General features: G+C 39.7%; 1 protein-coding gene across 7 annotated transcripts in view; it reads right to left on the reverse strand.

Annotated features, from left to right (window-relative positions):
* stxbp5a (syntaxin binding protein 5a (tomosyn)) overlaps positions 1-25,743 on the reverse strand; it is a 260,924-nt gene that overhangs the window by 42,315 nt on the left and 192,866 nt on the right. For all 7 annotated transcript variants that reach the window (XM_061929527.2, XM_061929526.2, XM_061929525.2 and 4 more), the window contains 7 exons: positions 23,010-23,082; positions 22,795-22,942; positions 13,912-13,979; positions 13,354-13,394; positions 6,400-6,620; positions 4,502-4,665; positions 4,260-4,385 (listed from right to left, as the gene is read on the reverse strand). In XM_061929527.2, coding sequence (XP_061785511.2) covers positions 4,260-4,385; positions 4,502-4,665; positions 6,400-6,620; positions 13,354-13,394; positions 13,912-13,979; positions 22,795-22,942; positions 23,010-23,082 — 841 coding nt within the window. The remainder of the gene's footprint in view (positions 1-4,259; positions 4,386-4,501; positions 4,666-6,399; positions 6,621-13,353; positions 13,395-13,911; positions 13,980-22,794; positions 22,943-23,009; positions 23,083-25,743) is intronic.

Below are 25,743 nucleotides of genomic sequence, written 5' to 3' on the forward strand. Positions count from 1 at the left end.
AGAACAAATACCCAGAATCCCTTGCAGCCCAAACTCTTCCAGGCTACAATATTCACATTTTATTATTCAGGTTGGCAGCTGACTGCACGGCGCCAGTAAAAGGATGACGGCACAGAGAGAGAGGACGGCAATTTTGGTTCTCTGCCAGTGGATAATTTAAGTTTGGCGTTTAGTTTTTTCATTCCTACAAGGAGGACTTAAATCAGTGGTTCTCAAACTTTTTTTGTCATCCCCCACTTTGGACAAGGGGGAGTTTTCAAGCCCCACCTGCCCCCATCGCCCCAACAGAGCGCTAATGCCAAGCTTTAACATTTTCATGTTCATTTATTGAACATCAAGTTGTATACATTCAAACTCAATAACATAAAATAACATTAAGTTCAATAATAAATAAAATAACTGTGCAGCTGTGGTATAACTTGCATCAAGTTCAATAATAAATAAAATAACTTCCATCAAGTTCAATAATAAATAAAACAAAAGTGTTATAACTTGCATCAAGTTCAATAATAAATCAAAAAAAGTGTTATAACTTGCATCACGTTCAATAATAAATCAAAAAAACTGTTATAACTTGCATCAAGTTCAATAATAAATAAAAAAAAGTGTTATAACTTGCATCACGTTCAATAATAAATCAAAAAAGTGTTATAACTTGCATCAAGTTCAATAATAAATCAAATAAAAGTGTTATAACTTGCATCAAGTTCAATAATAAATCAAAAAAAGTGTTATAACTTGCATCAAGTTCAATAATAAATCAAAAAGTGTTATAACTTGCATCACGTTCAATAATAAATCAAAAAAAGTGTTATAACTTGCATGAAGTTCAATAATAAATCAAATAACTTGCATCAAGTTCAATAATAAATCAAAAAAAGTGTTATAACTTGCATCAAGTTCAATAATAAATAAAACAAAAGTGTTATAACTTGCATCAAGTTCAATAATAAAAAAAAGTGTTATAACTTGCATCAAGTTCAATAATAAATCAAATAAAAGTGTTATAACTTGCATCAAGTTCAATAATAAATCAAATAACTTGCATCAAGTTCAATAATAAATCAAAAAAAGTGTTATAACTTGCATCAAGTTCAATAATAAATAAAACAAAAGTGTTATAACTTGCATCAAGTTCAATAATAAATCTAAAAAAGTGTTATAACTTGCATCAAGTTCAATAATAAATCAAATAACTTGCATCAAGTTCAATAATAAATACAATAAAAGTGCCACTTTGCAATCTTTGCAAAAAAAAAAGGAGGAGCTATGCATTTGGCAAGACAGTGCAAGTGACAGCACTTTCCCCCAGGAGAGCCACCTTGCTTCACTGTGAAACAGCACGGCTGTATGATCAGCTCCCATTTCCTCACACAGTGCAGAGAACAGTCGCGCTTTCAGTGGTTGTGTTTTGATCAAATTTACCGCGCTCACAACATCTGTTAAAACCTCATTGAGTTCGGGGCTGAGCTGCCTTGACGCTAGGGCTTCCCGGTGAATGACACAGTGTGTGCCCGTCAGATTTTTGTTTCTCTGCAGGCGCTGGCTCTGGCTCTACGACCTTTGAGGTGCGAGTCACAAATGTATATATTTGTGTAATTGTGATCCACACATTAGCCTGCTACCCATTCGCGCGAAAGTTTGTTCCGTTTAGCCCCGCCCCCATTAGTTACTGTTGCTATGTCTGTCAAACTTTCGCTCGTACCGAGAAATATAAAGCCTACAGTAAAAATAAGTACCGGTAATTTCCATTTATTTATATAGCGGATTTCACAGACAGAATCACAAAGTGATTTACAGTGTGTATAGAAAATGAAAGCATAGTAAAAAAAATAATCTAAGAATATAATAATTTAAAAAAAAAATTTAAAGTGAAATTTCCTCCCGTTCCTCGCGCCCCACCTGTCATGTCTCTATTCCCCACCAGTGGGGCGCGCCCCACACTTTGAGAAACGCTGACTTAAATAGACATTAATAATTTTACTTAACTTTCAACCCGACGTCTTTTTCTGAGTTTTTGATTGATTGATTGATTTAAACTTTTATTAGTAGATTGCACAGTACAGTACATATTCCGTACAATTGACCACTAAAAGGTAACACCCGAATAAGTTTTTCAACTTGTTTAAGTCGGGGTCCACGTTAATCAATTCATGGGAGTTAAAAACGTTTTGTTGCATGCAGAAATTTTATTTCATTTTCTCTGCAGTCGTTCATTGATTTCATAAATGTAACCCATAATAGTTTGTTTATATCGCACAAAGCAAAAAAAAACTTTATATGCAGTGTTATTTCATTTTAAATTTCGAAAGAGTTTTGTGGCTCCCATTGTTTTCTTTGATTTGTGAAACGGGTCAAAATAGCTCTTTTGGTGGTAAAGGTTGCCGACCCCTGCACTAGTGTTTCGCAGGCTCCATCTAGTGGTATACCAAATAATTACTTAATTCAATAATCAAACACAGTGTTACTGTTCAAACTGTGTGCAATGTTACACTGGCCAAGACTACTAAATATACTTGGTAAATAAAACCTCTACTTGTTTTTTTATGAATGCTTCGGCCTACTTTGCTACTGTATTTTTAATGTTAGTCATTATGGTGGTACTTGGAGAGCCAAGTGTTTTCTGAGGTGGTACTTGATGAAAAACGTTTGAGAACCACTGTTCTATATCTAAAAAATTTCTTTTTTTCGATAAAGACATTTTAAGATAGCATATTTTAGAGCTGTAATTATAACACAAGCATGTATGCCATGTGGACATACTTAAATATATCCCAGAAATATATATACAAACCCTGTTTCCTTATGAGTTGGGAAATTGTGTTAGATGTAAATATAAACGGAATACAATGATTTGCAAATCATTTTCAACCCTTATTCAGTTGAATATGCTACAAAGACAACATATTTGATGTTCAAACTGATAAACATTTTTTTTTTTTGCAAATAATCATTAACTTTAGAATTTGATGCCAGCAACACGTGACAAAATAGTTGGGAAAGGAGACAATAAATACTGATAAAGTTGAGGAATGCTCATCAAACACTTATTTGGAACGTCCCACAGGTGTGTAAGCTAATTGGGAACAGGTGGGTGCCATGATTGGGTATAAAAACAGCTTCCCAAAAAATGCTCAGTCTTTCACAAGAAAGGATGGAGCGAGGTACACCCCTTTGTCCACAACTGCGTGAGCAAATAGTCAAACAGTTTAAGAACAACGTTTCTCAAAGTGCAATTGCAAGAAATTTAGGGATTTCAATATCAACGGTCCATAATATCATCAAAAGGTTCAGAGAATCTGGAGAAATCACTCCACGTAAGCGGCATGGCCGGAAACTAACATTGAATGACCGTGACCTTCGATCCCTCAGTATTTGTATCAAAAACCGACATCAATCTCTAAAGGATATCACCACATGGGCTCAGGAACACTTCAGAAAACCACTGTCACTAAATACAGTTGGTCGCTACATCTGTAAGTGCAAGTTAAAACTCTACTATGCAAAGCGAAAGCCATTTATCAACAACATCCAGAAACGCCGCCGGCTTCTCTGGGCCCGAGATCATCTAAGATGGACTCATGCAAAGTGGAAAAGTGTTCTGTGGTCTGACTAGTCCACATTTCAAATTGTTTTTGGAAATATTCGACATCGTGTCATCCGGACCAAAGGGGAAGCGAACCATCCAGACTGTTATCGACGCAAAGTTCAAAAGCCAGCATCTGTGATGGTATGGGGGTGCATTAGTGCCCAAGGCATGGGTAACTTACACATCTGTGAAGGCACCATTAATGCTGAAAGGTACATACAGGTTTTGGAACAACATATGCTGCCATGGACGTATTCAATTGAACATGGGTTGACAATGATTTGCAAATCATTGTATTCCGTTTATATTTACATCTAACACAATTTCCCAACTCATATGGAAACGGGGTTTGTATATATATATATATATATATATATATATATATATATATATACATATATATATATATATATATGACCTACATATTTTGCTAAGACATGTCTGATTTCTGGAAAGCATCAGTCTCCTTAGCGACTAAAGTTGTAGTCAAAGTTGTAATTGCCACTAAACTCACTGGACAATATTCACGTTATCTGTTGCTGTCTCGCGGCTAAAGGAGCTAGTGCAGCCCCCTCAACTCTTCACAAATCATGCGTCTCACTTTGCAAGCGGGATATGGCCATTTAAGTTCTATACCGACTGTAATTATGGGAGTGGAGCGTTGACTTACAGGCCGTAGGAGGAATTGAGTGCCAGGCTTGTGATCTGATGAGGAGGCTCTCCGCTCACCCACACTAACTGCACCACCAAGTCTACCTGGTAACCCGGAGACTGCTTCAGCTGAGTACTGCGCACCCTGCAAGGAACCAATAGAAAACGATGAGGATGACGAGCCGTGTGACCGTGAGGTGGATGGCCAGGATGCTTCCGACAGGAGAAACGTGCTAGTGTGTAGGTCCTCTCGTAGCTCACTTGAGGCACGGCATGTTGCTTCCGTCAGAGTTGTTGCTACTGGTGGAAGGGTGAGAGGGTGGACCGCTTGTCTGCGGGGAGGCGCCGGCCGACGTTTGCTCCCCGCTTCCGCACTCTGGAGACTCCATGTCGTTCAGCTCATACTGCATCCGCACTTCTAGTAGCTAAATAAGACGATCACAACAAAAACTTTATTAGCATGTTTGGTGTAAAGATTGTGCATTTCTCCATGCTTGAAAGATGCTTCTGGAAAAAAAACACAAATGTTGACTTCAGTGGACACTAGTTGTCAGTAGGGATGGATACCGAATTTGGTACTTTTATAGACACCAGCCGAAACCCATCAGTACTATCAGGTATCGATTCATGTAAAATCAAACAGTGCCATATTTAGATACCTTAATTGCAAGTGACGTCACGTCCGGTTGCAGACTCGGCCCGTTTTCAAACACTTGGTGAGGAAACAAGCAATCATACAGCACTCAGAGCGGACTCAGCCAAACTCGAGTTTACGTTGCAATTTTCCATGCCAACAAAGAAAGTATGCCTGATACACAACATTTGAACGTAAAGAAAGGCTCCACATTGAAAAATGTGCTAGCTCGATGCTAATTTACACTGGATTTGTCATAGACATGCTATTGATTAGCATTAGCGATTTTACGTGACAATTTCAACACCTCCTAATTTGGTAAGGAAAACTACAACTAATATGCACGTTACAATCAAACCGCTGGTGTGTAATAAGTACAATAGACTTAGACTTAGACAAACTTTATTGATCCACAAGGGAAATTATTCCACACAGTAGCTCAGTTACAAAGGATGGAAAGGGTAAGGATGGAAAGGATAATGCAGGTTTAAGTAGACTAAAAATGTATCACAGTAGCAATATGAAATATAACATATGTAATATTCACATATTATATATACAGTATATAATACTGTATATACTTATACAGTATAAGTGTTTATACTTACAGTATAAACACTTTTTAGGACACAGTCACACAACAAAAGACTAGACTCAGCGCAATGGCAAAGATTACTCCCTGACTCGGCAACACACCGTAGTCTAAACACTACTGCCATCTAATGTATTGAAACTATAACTGCAATGCATCACAAAATCTAATATATAATACCTGCAAATGAGAGTGTAAGAAAACAAATTATAGCAATTGGACTGCAAAGATATCATTATCAGCTATCAATTTTTTATTATAATACAAATTAATAACTTAACAAATTAACATTTATTACATATGAACGCACAAAAAGTACCGAAAATTGATAGCGTTCTGTACCCAGGTACCGGGCACCGGAAAACTACAGTAAGCTGTAACATAGTCAGCCTTTGAACACGTTGAGTTAGGTTGTTGTGAAAAACAAAAGCACAAAGAGACGCTCCAGGCTGCTACCAGCGACAGTCATCAGAATTCATCAAGTAACACATCACAGCAGCGCCCACGACGCTTGATTGACAAGCGAGCGCCGTCGAGTTTGACAAGAGCAACAAACGCACGAGGCATGGCAGTGTTGGCACAAACAAATGGCGCCATTAGTAGGAATACTTAGAGACACGTGGGGCAGGAAAAAAAAAAAGAGCACAAGGGCGCGCAAGATTAAACAGCACGTCGCTTTATGTCACTAAACAGTGAGTCACAACGCCCCCGTAAGTCGCCATCAAGGCAGATTATGATGATTATCTAGCTTTCCCTCCTCGCTGCTGTCTGTTGGCATGGCAACCATACTGTCATCGACAGCCGTTATCTTATCTCAGCAGCGTCTTCTGCAGTGGACATTTGCTGGTGACATGTCATTACGTGAAAATAACAAACGTCCACTGCAGAGGACACTGCTCCTCGGGAGCATGCAGAAAAAGAAGAGACACCCACCTGCACCACCTCTGTGGTTACTTCCAGTTTGCTGAAACGGTAGATGATGATGTTTGCAGACACGCCAGCCACACACAGCATGCGACTCTCGGGGCACCAGGTCATGAGCTGAATGGCGAAGGGGTCTTCATCAGACACCTCCGTGCTGCCCTTGTCCTCTTTGGAGCGGTTCCTGTCAAACACCTTGGCTGTTTTCAGCTTGTAGAGCACCTGGAGCATTACTGGTGCAAACAACAAACAAACCAGATCACTTTCAGCGCAAGGAGCAGGAGAGCAAACGGCGTTCTTCTAAAGAAAAACAAAAGGCTTTCTAGATTTAAAAGTGGTTGTTGTGATGCTAAACTGAACCACAAAAAGGCTAACTTTGCATCTTGTCCCTGCCATTTTTTAGATTGTATCAAGAGACCTTTTGGTAGCCAAGAAGCAGTGGAGTTTACTGTATTTTCCGGACCGTAGGGCGCACTGGATTATAAGGCGCACTGCCGATGAATGGTTTATTTTCTAGCTTTTTTCATATATAAAGCGCACCGGATTATAGGGCGCATTAAAGGAGTCATATTATTATTATTTTTTTCTAAATGTAAAACACTTCCCTGTGGTCTACATTTTTTTTTTTTTTGTGATAAAAAAATACAATCATGTGTGCTTACGGACTGTATCCCTGCAGACTGTATTGATCTATATTGATATATAATGTAGGAACCAGAAATATTAATAACAGAAAGAAACAACCCTTTTGTGCGAATGAGTGTGAATGAGTGTAAATGGGGGAGGGAGATTTTTTGGGTTGGTGCACTAATTGTAAGTGTATCTTGTGTTTTTTATGTTGATTTAATAAAAAATAAAAATAAAAATATATATATATATATTTTTTTGTATTTCTTGTGCGGCCGGGTACCAATCGATCCACGGACCGGAACCGGGCCACGGACCGGAACCGGGCCACGGACCGGAACCGGGCCGCGGCCCGGTGGTTGGGGACCACTGGTCTACATAACATGTAATGGTGGTTCTTTGGTCAAAATGTTGCATAGATTATGTTTTACAGATCATCTTCAAGCCGCTTTCTGACAGTCGCTTTAGGATGCACCGTTTTGTGGGCGGTCTTATTTACGTGGCTCATCTTCGGCAGCGTCGTCTCCCCGTCATCTTTGTTGTAGCGGTGTAGCGTGCAAGGACAGGAGTGGAAGAAGTGTCAAAAGATGGAGCTAACTGTTTTAATGATATTCAGACTTTACTTAAATCAGTAACAGAGCAGCATCCCCTCATCCGCCGGAAATGTGTCCCGTGAAAAACCGTCCAACCGGAACTCTAATAACTAAAGTTCCTTGGGTGAACAAAGTAAACTCAATACACCGGTATGTTTTAGCGCTTTCATGGTGAGTTTACTGAAAGATATAAGTAAGAACTTTACACTACTTAATATTAGGAATGGCAGCAGCGGAGGATGAATGTCCTATAACAAGAAAATAGAGAAAAAGAAGAAGCTTATCGACTTATCGACACGGACTACAAAGGCGGACGCGCGCAATTTTTCAGGATGCAGATCCCAAATACAGATCAGCAGGTACCAGAAGGTAAGAAAAGTTGCATTTGCATAGTATTGCCAAAAAAAATGCCAGATAATATGTCTTACCACATATAATAATACACCATAATACTCGTATGTTGAAGCACAGTACAATCCATCAAGCGGTGCGGCTTCATAGCTTACCAAAGTCGTACTAAAACATTTTAATGGATGTTTGAGCGCCGTGTGTAATGTTCTATATTTTCAATGGAACATATACAATGTTGGTGTTGTTTACTTGGGTCATATTGCAGTCTAATCTTTGATGTGTGACTGCCATCTACTGATCAAACGTATCATTACACCATGTACCAAATAAAATGTCGGTAAGCAAAACCATAATTATTCCGTACATTAGGCACACCGGGTTATAAGGCGCACTGTTGAGTTTTGAGAAAGAAAGAAAGATTTTAAGTGCGCCTTATAGTCCGGAAAATACGGTAATTGAAAAAGCTACTCTTAAACAACCATTTGTAATGATTACTCTAGGTTTTCGATTGGAATTTCAAGAATGAATAGTTGGATGAATGAGCAAAAGGTTACAACATGGTGGTGGGTGGGGCGGGATGTAATAGCTCACTACAGCCTCCTGTGTCTAAAAGGAGTATTACAATAAACACAAAACAAGATAAAAGCATTCTATATACCAGTACCTTCTCAAATAGTGGGGCGGGCCTCCGTGCGAGGGAGCACAGTGCTTTATAAGTATCATGCCTCAATTTCAGTATCAAATGGTTCAAGTTGGTCAAAACATTTTATACTTTTGACAAACTTTAATGATCCACAGGGGAAATTGTTACACACAGTAGCTCAGTTACAAAGGATGGAAAAGAATGATTAAACACTCACAAGGGCACATAAAGAGGGTGAAAACAATAAAAAGTAGACCAAAAATTTACCATTTACAAGAGAAAATATATGACAATATAATATAATAATAATATATATATATATATATATATATATATATATATAATATTTGTATATATTTTTGTATATATTTTTGTATAACAATTACCATTTACAAAAGATTACAGTGTATATATAACAACTGCTTTATAATTTCAATAAGGATTTGTTTTTATTATAGGCAAATTGATGCACTTTAAATACTTTCTGTTACAGACTAAAAACAACGTTAATGAAGGTAATGTTTGTTTTAAGTTGATCTGTTTCTTTCTTTTTTCTTTAATGTTAATAAGGATAAAATGGTATGTTATGGTGTACTTTTGGTGTACAATTTTATGTACAAATGATAATATATATATAGTCAAAAACATATATATATAAATTTAACCCAAACAGCAAAAATGCAAAAAAGTACAATGTAAAGAGAAAGGGCTGTATTTTGTATTCTAATAACTACAGTCAGAACAAAGTGGTACCTCGGTTTTCGCCCAAAATATTGCCCCAGTATTCTTATACTGCTTTAGTTATCATACGGCCAAACATTGCAAAACATATCACACGTTTTGTCTGCATTTCATTTAAACATATACATGCATTTCACATTGTTTTAACTATAATTCTATTAATTAAATTATAATTATCCATCCATCCATTTTCTACCACTTGTCCCTCTCGGGGTCTTAATCAAATGTGTTTTGTGTTGAAATGTTTGGGTGTCTGGGACATGGATTATTACATTAATATGTATAATTATTATGATAACGATTGTCATCATTATGTGATTATTATTATTCATGTATTGATGAGGATCATTATTATTATTAATGTTAGGATTATTATTTTGTTGTCATTGTGATTATTAATATTAATGTGATGATGATTATTATTATGGTTAATATTCGTGTGATGATGATTATTATTGTGATTTTTACTATTAGTATTATTGTTGTTAATATTGATAGATGATTATTATCATTATGTGATAATAATACCATTATTATATGCGATTATTATAAAGATAATGAGTAAGGTAACATCAAAAGAAAGGGTCTTGAGATCCATCAAGGTGGGAAAAAGTGCCTGACAGAGCTTAGTGAGGGGTCTTGCATTGACCGTTACTTTCTCAGAGGTAGAGCAAATCAGTCGAGATAAACCCGGTGGCAGGATACTCCCCACAGTCCACAGGATATCAGAACCCGGGACACAGCTCAATCAAGCACAGTTCCATCAGCGTACAACAATCCAGTGCCCAACCAGTCACACTTGGCAGCAGACAGAATGACGGAGGGACGAAAGCCTTTAGATCGTGTGGCCAGAGAAAAGTGTGAGATGTTAAAAGAAAACCGTAGAAGATTGGAAACTTGGAGTCAAAAGCAGTAACCACAGAACACAGAAGGAACCATCAGAACCAACTCAAGTCCAAAAAGTTCAAGTTTTTTCAAGTCCCGAGAGCGTCACACGGCTGGTCAAAGCCTACTTCCTGGACCTCCAGTTCTGCGTAACAGGTTCGTACAACTGCCTGACAGCATCTAAAAGTGGGCATTATGGCAGGTTGCACCATTTCTCCACTTGCGTTCACCATGGCATTGAAGCTTATCATTCGAGCATTCCGGTGGGAGTTTGGAGGGGAACGCTTGAAGAGCAGGCTATGGCTCCTCCCAATCAGGGCGTACATTGACAACAAGACAACCACAACAACAACAAACGCATGTACCAAACGCCTGTTCGAAAAAACTCCAAGGAAACATCTCGTGCGCACAAATGAACATTAAACCTAGGAAATCCTGCAACAACAACTGACATTTGCTGAGGATAAGAGGTTTTACATCAACAGCGAGACAATACCAACAATCCTGGAGAAACCCGGCAAAAGCTTTGACCGTCGGTACAGTGCAAACCTGAAGAACTCCAAACAAGTAGCATAGAATTGTATGGGAACAGGGCCCTCTCTCTGCCAATCTCGAGCTTTGTGGAAGAGTACAAATGGACCAAAGCCAAGCTGGAAATGACCCTCGCAGAATCTCAGGATCTATTCATTCGAGGTGCATCCCTCATCCTAGCAACATGAAGAAAATGGAAGCCAACTGCAGCAATAGCAGAAGAAAAGGTCGCCCACAGACACCGGGACATTGTAGGGCATGTACAGCATGGCAAAGAGGACTGGGAACAACAACACCCATATGGAAAAAGTCTGCCCCATCAGAACATCGACAACTTGTGGTGGAGGGCCTGCGCCATCAAGAGGAGGCACCCATATGTGCAAAAGCAGCCTCCCAAGGCCAGCAAGGTCGATAAATGAAATAGGATGACATGGAGAAGAGGAAAATTGAATGGGCCGAACTATGGAACATGAAGTCCAACAGGCTTAGCTTCATAATCAGAGCCACTTATGATGTCCTTCCCTCTCTAACAAACCTACCTTTCTGGTTTGGGGAGGATCCGGCCTGTCTCCACTGTGCATCCCATCCAAACCTCAAGCATATCCTGGTGGACTGCAAAGTCAGTGTAACTCAAAGAAGTTACACATGGCACCACAACCATGGTCGCAGAAGAGGGTAGAGAACTTGCCTCTATGTACTCAGGACACTGTCCCAGTTAACATTATCCTTCATTCGAGAAGGAAAAATCAAAGTAACAAAGGAACAACTGCAGACTCATGCAAAGGATTGGGAAATGCGAGTGGACTCAAGTCAGAGGCTCACATTCCTACCCGAAATCACAGTGACCAACATGCGCCCAAACTTGGTCCTCCGGTCCAATGCCTGCCAGCGTGTCATTATCGTTGAGCTGATGGTCCCTTGGGAGGATGCCATTGATGAGCCATACCAAAGTAAGAAGCTACGCTACGCCAATTTCTTGGTTTTAAAGGATGTTAAGCCCGGCTCACGTCCCGCTCATTAAATATGCGTGGTGGTCAAGCCAGTGTCTCTTTTCAATAGGTACAAGGCACCATTTAGCCTTTCTTGAAGAAAAATGCCCAATGCTTGTGTTGTTTTTGGCTGTGCGAACCGTTCAAATCGCGAAAAGGATAAAGGTTTCTTCATATTTCCTCGAGAGGTAATTAAGAAGGGCAGAAGACTGAAATAGTTTACGAAACGACGATGAAAAAAGCAGCACGCACTCCAGTCCAAGTTGAAGAAAGCACAAGTTTGATCACTTTGTTAAAGGTTTGTTTGATACACCTTTAACATTTAGTATTTCCTATTTGAGTATTGTTTTGATATTATATGTATTCCCTAAAACATATTTTCGCTACTTGGATTTCGAAAAGCAACTCGGCAAGTCTAAATAAAAGAAAGCAAATGTGAGCAAAACCTAAGAGTTAAGCCATTACCAAAGGCAGCAATCATAAATTAAGCTTTCAGCACATACACAATGTAGACATCTATCCCAGCAGGCACAACACATTGATACAGTCTTTATACCAATTTCCTTGACCCAGCCCCACACAGAAGTTGTAGACCTCTGAGCTTTTTCAAGTTTTTATCTGTTTTGTCATGTACAATTGGAGTCTGACGCACAATCGGTCGATACGTCTGGGAACGCGGACGACGGATAATCCTTCATATCACTAGACAAATATTTTTTTGATCAAGTATAGGGATCTAGTCCATTGCATAGTTTGATTTTTTGCTGGTATTTTGTGAGAATACAAGCAATTTAGCGGCCAAAGCAGAGGAGCGAGGCTGAACCGGGCTGAAGAGGCTTTGTATGTAGCTCCACCACCAGGCTCCGAAAGGAGGTGGGAGTCAGAGGCCAGGCCCAACAGAAGGCAATCAAATAACTTGCCGTTGTCGCTGAAAGGATCAGCCACTGGCTGTGGCTGAAAGGGAGAGGCACTGCCTGGGCTGCAAAATAGAGCTACCAGACAACACATACCCAGGCCTGATCAACCTGTGGTGGGCCAGCCTTGGACCAGTGTGTATTGTGATAAAAGGCAGAAATGAGCTTGGTTTGGCGATCCCTAGTGGTCTGTGCCATTCCCAATACCACCCATGAATATCTCCAACCCCACTTAAGAAGATGTCGCTTCAGTATTGTGCTGATTTCATCAGAGATTGTAAGAATAAAACAATTTTGTAATATGACTATTAAGCAATCTGTGATTATTATGATGATGAGTAATATTATCATAATTTTTTTATTTGATGATGATGATTATTATGTGATTATTATTACTGTTATTATAATGTGATGATGGTTATTTTTATGTGATTGTAACCATCACTCTGTTTATTATGTGAAAAATATCATGTGATTATTATTATTATTGTTATTTTTACTATTAATATCATCATTTTTATTAGTATTACATCAAACAGGAAAAATTGATACAGCTTTTGTCACACTAGACTGCTACCAAAAAACTGAGGTACAGTACCACTGTATTTGTCATATATTTACCATTGTTATGTTGTATTTTAATAAAAGAAAAGAAAAAAAAGAAAAAGTGTTTCATCAATGAATAAACTCACTTGCAGAGGCATCCCAAAACTTCACTGTTCCATCAGCATGCCTAGAATAACATGACAAATTCAATAAATAAAATAAGCAAATTACTCATTTTGGGGACAAGTGCATGCAACACTGCACACACACACATATGAATATACAGTACATAAACATCTACATAAACAGTCCTGAAAGAGAACATTGAAATAAAAATAATAAAAAACTCATTTACAAGCTTTTTTGTGTGCTGTAGTACTACATCATATTGTCAAGACAATTGTATTCTTCCTCTCCTTTTCCTTTCTCTGTCTCTCTCTCTATCTCGCTACCATCCCTCTCTCTATCTCTCAACTGTTTTCTTGCCAATTTGGCTGAGTGCAGCGGGAGGCAAACATTCTGCAAGCGGTGGCTCTCTTAAAAGAGCGAGACATAGCTGGACAAGAGTACCATATGAGGAGAGGAGACAAAAAGGAAATAAAAAAAAAAGAAGAGAGGGTGATAAGGTCGGAATAGAACGAGATTTACAGTCAATTTGTCATGAGAAAAGAGTATGATAATGTAATGGTAATAATATCAATTACCCAGTGATGATGATCTCCGGGTAGCTTTGTGTGCCTTGACCCCAGTTGCCCCCACTGATAGGCCACTCCTGGACAGGAAGCAGACGTCACGTTAAAAAAAATTACATGTCTGTGGAAACATTGATTCAGCTTGTGTGTGTGTGTGCGTGTGTGTGCCTTTAAACACACAGAAGGACACTAGGATGACTCATGGTGATCTTTATGTGAGAATCCCCCCACACCTCCACTGCAGCTCAACTAGACGTTTGCAGCAGAAGAGGACGGAGCGGAGCAGACGTTTGCTTTGTCCATGCTGACATTTGCCACATAAGGAAAGCTTCAACGCGACTACAAGCAGTGTTATTATGTAAAACAAGGTGAAGTAAAGTATAATATTACCATTAATGTTGTAGTCATTTGAATTTTTAGGAAAATAACATGATGTTGAATGTTTTACATAGAAATAAAAGAGGTTTTGCTTTACATTTTTTGTAATTGTGCTCACAGAAATAGTTCTTATAATACATGCATACAGTATCTTTCTTATTATATTACAACTCTATTCTTATAACAGATTGTTTTCTCATAATATTACAGTTTTATCGTCTTTTTTCACAAACTTTGTCATGACCTTTTTATATTGTTACAGTTGTATTTATTTTCTTTAAATGAGGACATTTGTACGCATTGTATTGAAATTGTATTTTCATAACATGATATTTATTATTTTTTTGTGGTAAAGTGTTGACATTTGTTCTCATATTATTACATTACATAATACAATTTACACAAAATTCTTATTTTTTCACACATGCTGTTACAACTTTATTCTTATAAAATTAGGACTTTTCTCCCTGATAGTATTACAACAAATGTTGACTATTTTCCTGATGATATTACAACTTCATTGTCCCAAAAATATGACTTTTCTAATTTATATTCCAATAAAATGACACATTTTTTCCATAGTAGTACAACTTTATTTTTATAAAATTATGTTTTCAAATTATATTACAACTTTTATAAAATGTGGAGTTTTCAAATTTTTATTCTAATAAAACGCTTACATTTTTCTCATACTATTATGAATTCATTCTCATAAAATGACACATTTTTTGTCATAGTATAATTACATTTTTCTCATAAAATTCTGACTTTTCTAATTGTTACTCTCACAAAATAAATACCATCTTCTCATAGTATAACAACCTTAATTTAATAAAATGATGACTTTGCTCATTTTCATTCTCATAAAATGATAACTTTTTCCCATAATATTATCACTTTATTTTATCTATATCTCATAGTATTACAACTTAATGTTAATAAAAGGATTACTACAGAGGTTAATTTGTGTCTTTATTATGAAAGCTTTTTTGACACTGAATTTATCGAACTAAATGTTTCGCGGAAAAACATTTTTAACTGAATTTTTCTACATCAAATTATGCTGACAACTTCATTTTAAAAATTCAGTGTAAAAATTTCAGTGAAGAAAAATTCAGTGTTTAAAAAATCAGAGCTGAAAAATTCAGTGTAAAAAGAATTCAGTGTATAAAAATTCAGTGTAAAAATTTCAGTGAAGAAATATTGTGATTTAAAAAACTCGGTGCTGAAAAAATTCAGTGTATACAAATACAGTGTAAAAAAAATTCAGTGTATAAAAATACAGAGTAAAAAAAATTCAGTGTATAAAAATTCAGTGTCGAAAAATGTGCCTCTTCAAAATGCAAGACTCACTTCCGGTAAATTAAGACTGAAGCAATCAATCCTGTCTCAAAACTAGCCAATGAGCTGTCAAGTTTAAAGTCACGTGACACTGGTTTTGCAAAACAGCATAAAAAAGCAGTTAACTGGTCTACCTGGGCATAATACAACATAATAAACACTTCAATGCGGGCCGCTGGATGTTTTCAAACTATAGAAATGATTCCGATGGTTAGAAGCTGCACTTTTAAATGACATACAAAGCTCTGCTTCATGCAGACGAGGCACGAACAAAGTGGGGCAGAGTGGGCGGGGCTTGTTTAAGGAGCTGCGAGTGTCAGACGGAGGCAGAGTTCTACAGCAAAGTTCTACAGAACAGTGATATTTTATATCAAATATGTGGATGTCTTTTACCCTTTGCGTTTATGTTTTGCAGGTGGTCTGGGAAGTAGAGATGCAATGCTCATATATTGTCATTATTCAGTGTTTTATTGTTCATAGTTAGTATTGTAAATCCCATCCTCCATATTTTTATGTTCATTCTGAGTGTCTTTTCAGTAAAAATACATCTCAAAAACGGAATTAACTTTTGTTTTTTTATCGAATTATATGAGAGTCCATAGTACATTAAATATAGAAGGTGGGATTTACAACATTAACTATAAACAATAAAACACTGAATATTGAGATAATATGGACGTTGCTCCTCTACTTCCCAGACCACTTCCTTGATCGAGATCTTTAATAATCCAGCAAGAGCAACAAAGAGCCAACAAACGCGGCGAAAAATAAAGCCAAAGGGATAACAAACTCAACTTTCTACAACAAAGTTCTGCAGAACTGTGATATTACATGGAGATCTCAGGCTTGCCCATTGTCTGCATGAAGCAGTGCTTCTTATGGTTACTGTAGTGTTTGGTTAATCTATTATCGACCGAAATTTGTCTTGTGAACCACGAGCTTACGCTCAAGCATTTATTCCTCCCTCCATGAATGCATCCAAACATCTATGTATAGCCCTTGTCTTCTTCTTTACGTTTTCCTGAACATCATTATCCAGCACCATTCGCTGGTCACATTGTGTATCTCAGTCAGTTGAACTGCATATCATGACACATACAAGTGCAGATTTTAACCTTTGGAATCGTTTCTATACTTTGAAAACATTCGGAGGGCCACATTGAAGTGTTTATTATGTTGTATTGTACCCAGGTAGCCCAGTTAACTGCTTGTTTATGTTGTTTTGCAAGACCCGTGTCACGTGACTTCAAACTTGACACCTCATTGGCTGGTTCTGAGACAGGATCGATTGCTTCAGTCTTAAGCTACCGGAAGTAAGTTTTGCATTTTGAAGCAGCACATTTTTCGACACTGATTTAATTCTACATTGAATTTTTCAACACTGATTTTTTTCACTGAATTTTTATACACTGAATTTTTTTACACTGAATGTTTTTACACTGAATTTTAAACATTGGATTTTAAATCGCTGAATTTTTTTTCAATGAAATTGCCAGCCAGCATAAATTTTATTTAAAAAAATCCAGTTCACAAAATTCAAGCGCAAAAATTTGTCATTTTTATTCCATGAAATTATTTTTCAAAAGGTTTATTACTTTTTTCATTTTTTTCCTCTTAAATGCATACTTGCCAACCCTCCCGAATTTTCCGGGAGACTCCCAAATTTCAGTGCCTCACCCAAAAATCTCCCGGGACAACCATTGTCCCGAATTTCTCCCGATTTTCAGCCGAACTTAAGGCACGCCGCCTCCAGGTCCGTGCGGATCTGAGTGAGGAGGACAGCCTGTCGTCACGTCCGCTTGGCCAACCAAAAAGTAACCACAGAACACACCGTATAGTGTTCTGTGGTTACTTTTTGGTTGGCCAACGGTTTACGTTGTATTACACACCCTGACGGCAAGTGTGGGAGTCGGTTCTTAAGTATGAAGTAAAGAGACGTAACTTCGTCACCTCGCCTGGTTATTGACTCCAACCCAGAATATTACACTGCCCTACTCCTTCAACTCCTTTGCTACTGGCTGCAAAGCATTGCACTTTCAAATACAACAATGAGTAGAGAGGAGTGTTATGTGTGTATATGTGTAAATAAATGAACACTGAAATTCAAGTATTTATTTTATTTATATGTATGTACTCCGGCTTCCTCCCACCTCCAAAGACATGCACCTGGGGATAGGTTGATTGGCAACACTAAATTGGCCCTAGTGTGTGAATGTGAGTGTGAATGTTGTCTGTCTATCTGTGTTGGCCCTGTGATGAGGTGGCGACTTGTCCAGGGTGTACCCCGCCTTCCGCCCGATTGTAGCTGAGATAGGCTCCAGCGCCCCCCGCAACCCCAAAGGGAATAAGCGTTAGAAAATGGATGGATGGATATATATATACAGGTAAAAGCCAGTAAATTAGAATATTTTGAAAAACTTGATTTATTTCAGTAATTGCATTCAAAAGGTGTAACTTGTACATTATATTTATTCATTGCACACAGACTGATGCATTCAAATGTTTATTTCATTTAATTTTGATGATTTGAAGTGGCAACAAATGAAAATCCAAAATTCCGTGTGTCACAAAATTAGAATATTACTTAAGGCTAATACAAAAAAGGGATTTTTAGAAATGTTGGCCAACTGAAAAGCATGAAAATGAAAAATATGAGCATGTACAATACTCAATACTTGGTTGGAGCTCCTTTTGCCTCAATTACTGCGTTAATGTGACGTGGCATGGAGTCGATCAGTTTCTGGCACTGCTCAGGTGTTATGAGAGCCCAGGTTGCTCTGATAGTGGCCTTCAACTCTTCTGCGTTTTTGGGTCTGGCATTCTGCATCTTCCTTTTCACAATACCCCACAGATTTTCTATGGGGCTAAGGTCAGGGGAGTTGGCGGGCCAATTTAGAACAGAAATACCATGGTCCGTAAACCAGGCACGGGTAGATTTTGCGCTGTGTGCAGGCGCCAAGTCCTGTTGGAACTTGAAATCTCCATCTCCATAGAGCAGGTCAGCAGCAGGAAGCATGAAGTGCTCTAAAACTTGCTGGTAGACGGCTGCGTTGACCCTGGATCTCAGGAAACAGAGTGGACCGACACCAGCAGATGACATGGCACCCCAAACCATCACTGATGGTGGAAACTTTACACTAGACTTCAGGCAACGTGGATCCTGTGCCTCTCCTGTCTTCCTCCAGACTCTGGGACCTCGATTTCCAAAGGAAATGCAAAATTTGCATGGTTGGGTGATGGTTTGGGGTGCCATGTCATCTGCTGGTGTCGGTCCACTCTGTTTCCTGAGATCCAGGGTCAACGCAGCCGTCTACCAGCAAGTTTTAGAGCACTTCATGCTTCCTGCTGCTGACCTGCTCTATGGAGATGGAGATTTCAAGTTCCAACAGGACTTGGCGCCTGCACACAGCGCAAAATCTACCCGTGCCTGGTTTACGGACCATGGTATTTCTGTTCTAAATTGGCCCGCCAACTCCCCTGACCTTAGCCCCATAGAAAATCTGTGGGGTATTGTGAAAAGGAAGATGCAGAATGCCAGACCCAAAAACGCAGAAGAGTTGAAGGCCACTATCAGAGCAACCTGGGCTCTCATAACACCTGAGCAGTGCCAGAAACTCATCGACTCCATGCCACGCCGCATTAACGCAGTAATTGAGGCAAAAGGAGCTCCAACCAAGTATTGAGTATTGTACATGCTCATATTTTTCATTTTCATACTTTTCAGTTGGCCAACATTTCTAAAAATCCCTTTTTTGTATTAGCCTTAAGTAATATTCTAATTTTGTGACACACGGAATTTTGGATTTTCATTTGTTGCCACTTCAAATCATCAAAATTAAATGAAATAAACATTTGAATGCATCAGTCTGTGTGCAATGAATAAATATAATGTACAAGTTACACCTTTTGAATGCAATTACTGAAATAAATCAAGTTTTTCAAAATATTCTACTTTACTGGCTTTTACCTGTATATAATAAAATACATATATACATAGCTAGAATTCACTGAAAGTCGAGTATTTATTTTATTTAAATGTATATATATATATATATATATATATATATATATATATATATATATATATATATATACATACATATATATATATATATATATATATATATATATATATATATATATGCTCCTCTCTGAGCTGCCACCTTAACGTGGTAGAGGAGTTTGCGTGTCCCAATGATCCTAGGAGCTATGTTGTCCGGGGGCTTCTATGCCCCCTGGTAGGGTCTCCCAAGGCAAACTGGTCCTAGGTGAGGGATCAGACAAAGAGCAGCTCGAAGACCTCTATGAAGAACACGAACAAGGAACCCAGATTTCCCTCGCCCGGACGCGGGTCACCGGGGCCCTCCTCTGGAGCCAGGCCCGGAGGTGGGGCACGATGGCGAGCGCCTGGTGGCCGGGCCTGTCCCCATGGGGCCCGGCCGGGCACAGCCCGAAGAGGCAACGTGGGTCCCCCCTCCAATGGGCTCACCACCCATAGCAGGGGCCATAGAGATCGGGTGCAGTGTGAGCTGGGCGGCAGCCGAGGGCAGGGCACTTGGCGGTCCGATCCTCGGCTACATAAGCTAGCTCTTGGGACGTGGAACGTCACCTCGCTGGGGGGGAAGGAGCCTGAGCTAGTGCGTGAGGTGGAGAAGTTCCGGCTAGATATAGTCGGACTCACTTCGACGCACAGCAAGGGCTCTGGAACCAGTTCTCTTGACAGGGGCTGGACTCTCTTCCACTCTGGCGTTGCCGGCATTGAGAGGCGACGGGCTGGGGTGGCAATTCTTGTTTCCCCTCGGCTCAAAGCCTGCACGTTGGAGATCAACCCGGTGGACGAGAGGGTAGCCTCCCTCCGCCTTCGGGTGGGGGGACGGGTCCTGACTGTTGTTTGCGCTTACGCGCCCAACGGCAGTTCAGATTACCCACCCTTTTTGGATTCACTCGAGGGAGTACTGGAGAGTGCTCCCCCGGGTGATTCCCTCGTTCTACTGGGGGACTTCAACGCTCATGTTGGCAACGACAGTGAAACCTGGAGAGGCGTGATTGGGAAGAATGGCCGCCCGGATCTGAACCCGAGTGGTGTTTTGTTATTGGACTTTTGTGCTCGTCACGGATTGTCAATAACAAACACCATGTTCAAACATAAGGGTCTCCTATTTCTGGGGCTGAGGTTGCCGAGGTAGTTAAAAAGCTCCTCGGTGGCAAGGCCCCGGGGGTGGATGAGATCCGCCCGGAGTTCCTTAAGGTTCTGGATGTTGTGGGGCTGTCTTGGTTGACAAGACTCTGCAACATCGCGTGGACATCGGGGGCGGTACCTCTGGATTGGCAGACCGGGGTGGTGGTTCCTCTCTTTAAGAAGGGGAACCGGAGGGTGTGTTCCAACTATCGTGGGATCACACTCCTCAGCCTTCCCGGTAAGGTCTATTCAGGTGTACTGGAGAGGAGGCTACGCCGGATAGTCGAACCTCGGATTCAGGAGGAACAGTGTGGTTTTCGTCCTGGTCGTGGAACTGTGGACCAGCTCTATACTCTCGGCAGGGTCCTTGAGGGTGCATGGGAGTTTGCCCAACCAGTCTACATGTGCTTTGTGGACTTGGAGAAGGCATTCGACCGTGTACCCCGGGAAGTCCTGTGGGGAGTGCTCAGAGAGTATGGGGTAACGGACTGTCTTATTGTGGCGGTTCGCTCCCTGTATAATCGGTGTCAGAGCTTGGTCCGCATTGCCGGCAGTAAGTCGGACACGTTTCCAGTGAGGGTTGGACTCCGCCAGGGCTGCCCTTTGTCACCGATTCTGTTCATAACCTTTATGGACAGAATTTCTAGGCGCAGTCAGGGCGTTGAGGGTATCTGGTTTGGTGGCTGCAGGATTAGGTCTCTGCTTTTTGCGGATGATGTGGTCCTGATGGCTTCATCTGGCCAAGATCTTCAGCTCTCACTGGATCGGTTCGCAGCCGAGTGTGAAGCGACTGGGATGGGAATCAGCACCTCCAAATCCGAGTCCATGGTTCTCGCCCGGAAAAGGGTGGAGTGCCATCTCCGGGTTGGGGAGGAGATCTTGCCCCAAGTGGAGGAGTTCAAGTACCTCGGAGTCTTGTTCACGAGTGAGGGAAGAGTGGATCGTGAGATCGACAGGCGGATAGGTGCGGCATCTTCAGTAATGCGGACGTTGTATCGATCCGTTGTGGTGAAGAAGGAGCTGAGCCAGAAGGCAAAGCTCTCGATTTACTGGTCGATCTACGTTCCCATCCTCACCTATGGTCATGAGCTTTGGGTCATGACCGAAAGGACAAGATCACGGGTACAAGCGGCCGAAATGAGTTTCCTCCGCCGGGTGGCGGGGCTCTCCCTTAGAGATAGGGTGAGAAGCTCTGTCATCCGGGGGGAGCTCAATGTAAAGCCGCTGCTCCTCCATATCGAGAGGAGCCAGATGAGGTGGTTCGGGCATCTGGTCAGGATGCCACCCGAACGCCTCCCTCGGGAGGTGTTTCGGGCACGTCCGACCGGTAGGAGGCCACGGGGAAGACCCAGGACACGTTGGGAAGACTATGTCTCCCGGCTGGCCTGGGAACGCCTCGGGATCCCCCGGGAGGAGCTGGACGAAGTGGCTGGGGAGAGGAAAGTCTGGGCTTCCCTGCTTAGGCTGCTGCCCCCGCGACCCGACCTCGGATAAGCGGAAGAAGATGGATGGATGGATGGATGGATATATATATATATATATATATATATATATAAGAAATACTTGAATTTCAGTGAATTCTAGCTATAAATATACTCCTCCCCCTCAACCCCGCTCCCCCATGCCCCGCCCCCCCAACCCCGCCCACCTCAAACCCAAATAATTCGCTAGGTCCACACATGCACCAGCTTTTTGTTGAAGTCTTAGTAAACGTCATAGTTTATATTTGCATTTCTAATTTTGGGACCTTTTATTGCACTGTCGGTGCAGTGAAAAAGGAATGAAAATAAAGAGTGATATTATTGTTTTGTTCCGCACCATGAATCTTTTATTGTGATGGGGACCTTACAGCGCATTTATTTGTCCTCCATAATAAGAAACAATAAAACCTGTCTAGTCCTTGTCTGAGACGGATATTGGCACTCGCCTCATCAGGATGTGTTTTTGGACTCATTTCATGTTGAACTCGAAAAACGTGGACCATCTCAATGTCTTACCTTTTTGCTGTAGCCTTGCCGCTTCTGTCGAGAGCCCACAGAGTAAAGTGCTGGTATGAGGTCCACGGGACAGTCGGCCAAATACTCGCAGCAGGTCACCGGGGACTCGTGGATGCTCAGGGGGTAGGGGTTCTCGAAGATGGGGTAACTGCAAACAAAAATGATGCATTTGAGCCGGGCGCGCTGTCAAGAGGATGCAGAGTTATTGCACGCACCCGTTTTGTGCGAGGTCGATCACCACCAAGTCTTTTTCGAGGAGGACCACCACGGCGTAAGGTTCCTGAAAATCTGCACAGTGGAGGAAATATTGACCTTACAGTATTTGAACACACCATGGAGTCGACATACGCTAGCTAGCAAATGTTATTCCAATATTTGAGTTGAGTTTGAGTTGATTTGGAACATGCATGCATACAACATGAAACATCACAATTTCCAGTTTTTCTCTTCAACATGTTCTAAAAGGAGTAGGAAGAAGCAGAGCTTATTTAATCCTACCCCTTTTTCTTTACATAGCAGTTGCTAAAACTTTTGTTCACTTCCTGTTCTCAATTTATTCACAGTATACTCCATAAGTAATAACATTAAAAATAAATAAATAATAATTAGTGAAGTAAGTTATATTTCATATGGTGAGATGAGTAAGATTATCTTGAAAATGAATGGATGGATGAGATAAATTCAGAATGTTTATCATGGTTCTTCTTCTTTGTACTCAGTTTGAAGAGTTTCTTGAAGTGGATCATATTAGTAGATTATTTGATTTCTTTGCTTAATCCATTCCATAATTTAATTCCACATACTGATATACTGAAGGTCTTAAGTGTTGTACGTGCGTACATGCTTCTTCAGCTTCAAGACTTAAGTGTAATGTCTCGCATGTAGATTGCAACAATTTTACTATGAACTTTTTTTATGCCTTGTATGACGATTAAGAACGTAAAAAGCGACATGCGTGAGCCTTCTTTTGCATTACACCTTCGTCATTATAGTCTTCAGTGGTTAACTTATTTTTATACTTGTATATACAGTAAAATGAAGGGCTCAAGGTGGCAGAAGTTTAACACTGCAACGAGGGATGGGAATAATTTTTTACGGTTCTGATTCCACTTTGGATTCTGCTTAACGATTCGGTTCTTTATTGATTCTTATTTAGAAAAAAAGATAATAAAAAGGTGGATCAGCATCAACTTTGTTGAGTTTGGAGCTAACATTACCTTACACTCAGGGGCACAAAGCATAGAAAAAAAGTTTCTTTTTTGAAAATAAATAAATATTCTTCTGTAGAATTTAACAAAATATAACATATGTGGAAATTTCACAAGAATGTAACATTTAGTAACGTTTTCAAAACCTTTAAGAATCATTGTCATCTTCCTAGGAAACGTAATGGTGAAACAAAAAAATATATATATTGTGCAAAGGCTTGTTTAGATTTACAAAGTGAAACTAATATAATGACATCGGCTAATAGCATGCAACGCTATATATTTTCAGCCTTCTTTTGATAGAATGTAGATGTTTTTTGCTTACAGCTTATGAAAACATTAAATCGAAAATGTGGGGTTTTTCTAAAACTGTAAATCATGATTATCAAAATTATAACAAATAAAAGCATATCTCACTTTGCTTGTAATGAGTTTATATCACATATTAGTTTCACATTTGAAGTTGAATTGCTGACATGAAAGAACATTTACACGATATTCCAATTTTATGACTTTCATCAGACAGAGTGAAAATGCGGTTGGAGGAAAACGTGCAACTTTTCTCAGACGGCAATTGAACATTCACGTACCAACAGTGTTGGTCATCTTACCTTAAAAAAGTAATTAGTTACAGTAACAAATTACTTCTCCCAAAAAGTAATTGAGTTACTATCTCAGTTACCTCATAGTAAGAGTAATTAGTTACTCAGTAAAGTAACTGCGACGTTATTTTTCATTTCTTTATTTTATACACTATTACATTCAATAACATCTTTAACGTTAAACATGTTATATTAACTGATTGAAGAATAAAAACACTATATACACTATTTTTAAAACATTTGGCATTTATCTAAACTCCTTAGATTGCAGTGTGCCATATGATAAAAATGTATGAAAAATAAATATTCTGTAAAGTATCAATATTAAATAATGAAAGTACAAAACCCAATACGGTACCAAAAAATGAAACTTAGATAAAAAGACACATTTGGAACATTTGGGCTTTACGTTGTACAATTCTCTGCACATGTATACCATAATACAGCCTGAAAGAACTTTAGATAAAACTGTTACCAAGTTTTGGGCAAATAAATGACATACATTCAAGTAAAACGTTTAAAAATGTTCCTGGATGACATCCTGACAATAAAATTGCATTTATGTACAAATATTGGGGTCTTTTCTTAAGATAATTTTAATAATGCAAACAAGTAATCACCCGTGATTAATCATGATTAATCCAAATTGTGATGAATCTGATTTAAGAATTGTTTTCATTTGGGCTTGAGTTGGGTTAGCAGCAGCAACAAGTGTCATGTAGGCATGTGTTGATGTGAGTCGCTTGAGGCAGACGTGGATAAAAAAAAAAATTCTGGACATAGCTTGCATGTTCGGTAACCATTCTTGCCTTTTAGTTCAGTGAGAAAAAAGTAGTGCCGGTACTTGCAGTTTGAGAACGCTACCTTTGAAATTCCCTGGCTGCAGCTCGTCGCAAATTATCGTGGGTCTTGTTGTGTGTCAGTCCGAGCGTGCAGTGAGACAGTGTGAGCAGGGCATGATCAGCCCACACAGTCAATCATCATCAGCGCCATCATCTCCACCCCTGCAGCTGATGTGAGGCTGAAACCTGACACCTTACGCTTCATTCAACCAAACTGTAGTAACTGGCCACCTCACATTCTCAGTAACGGCAACAGGAACAGAAACTAAATACAGTATTCGCTACAGAGAAAAAATA

This window comes from Nerophis lumbriciformis, linkage group LG34 (assembly GCF_033978685.3).
Source record: "Nerophis lumbriciformis linkage group LG34, RoL_Nlum_v2.1, whole genome shotgun sequence".
Lineage (NCBI taxonomy): Eukaryota > Metazoa > Chordata > Actinopteri > Syngnathiformes > Syngnathidae > Nerophis > Nerophis lumbriciformis.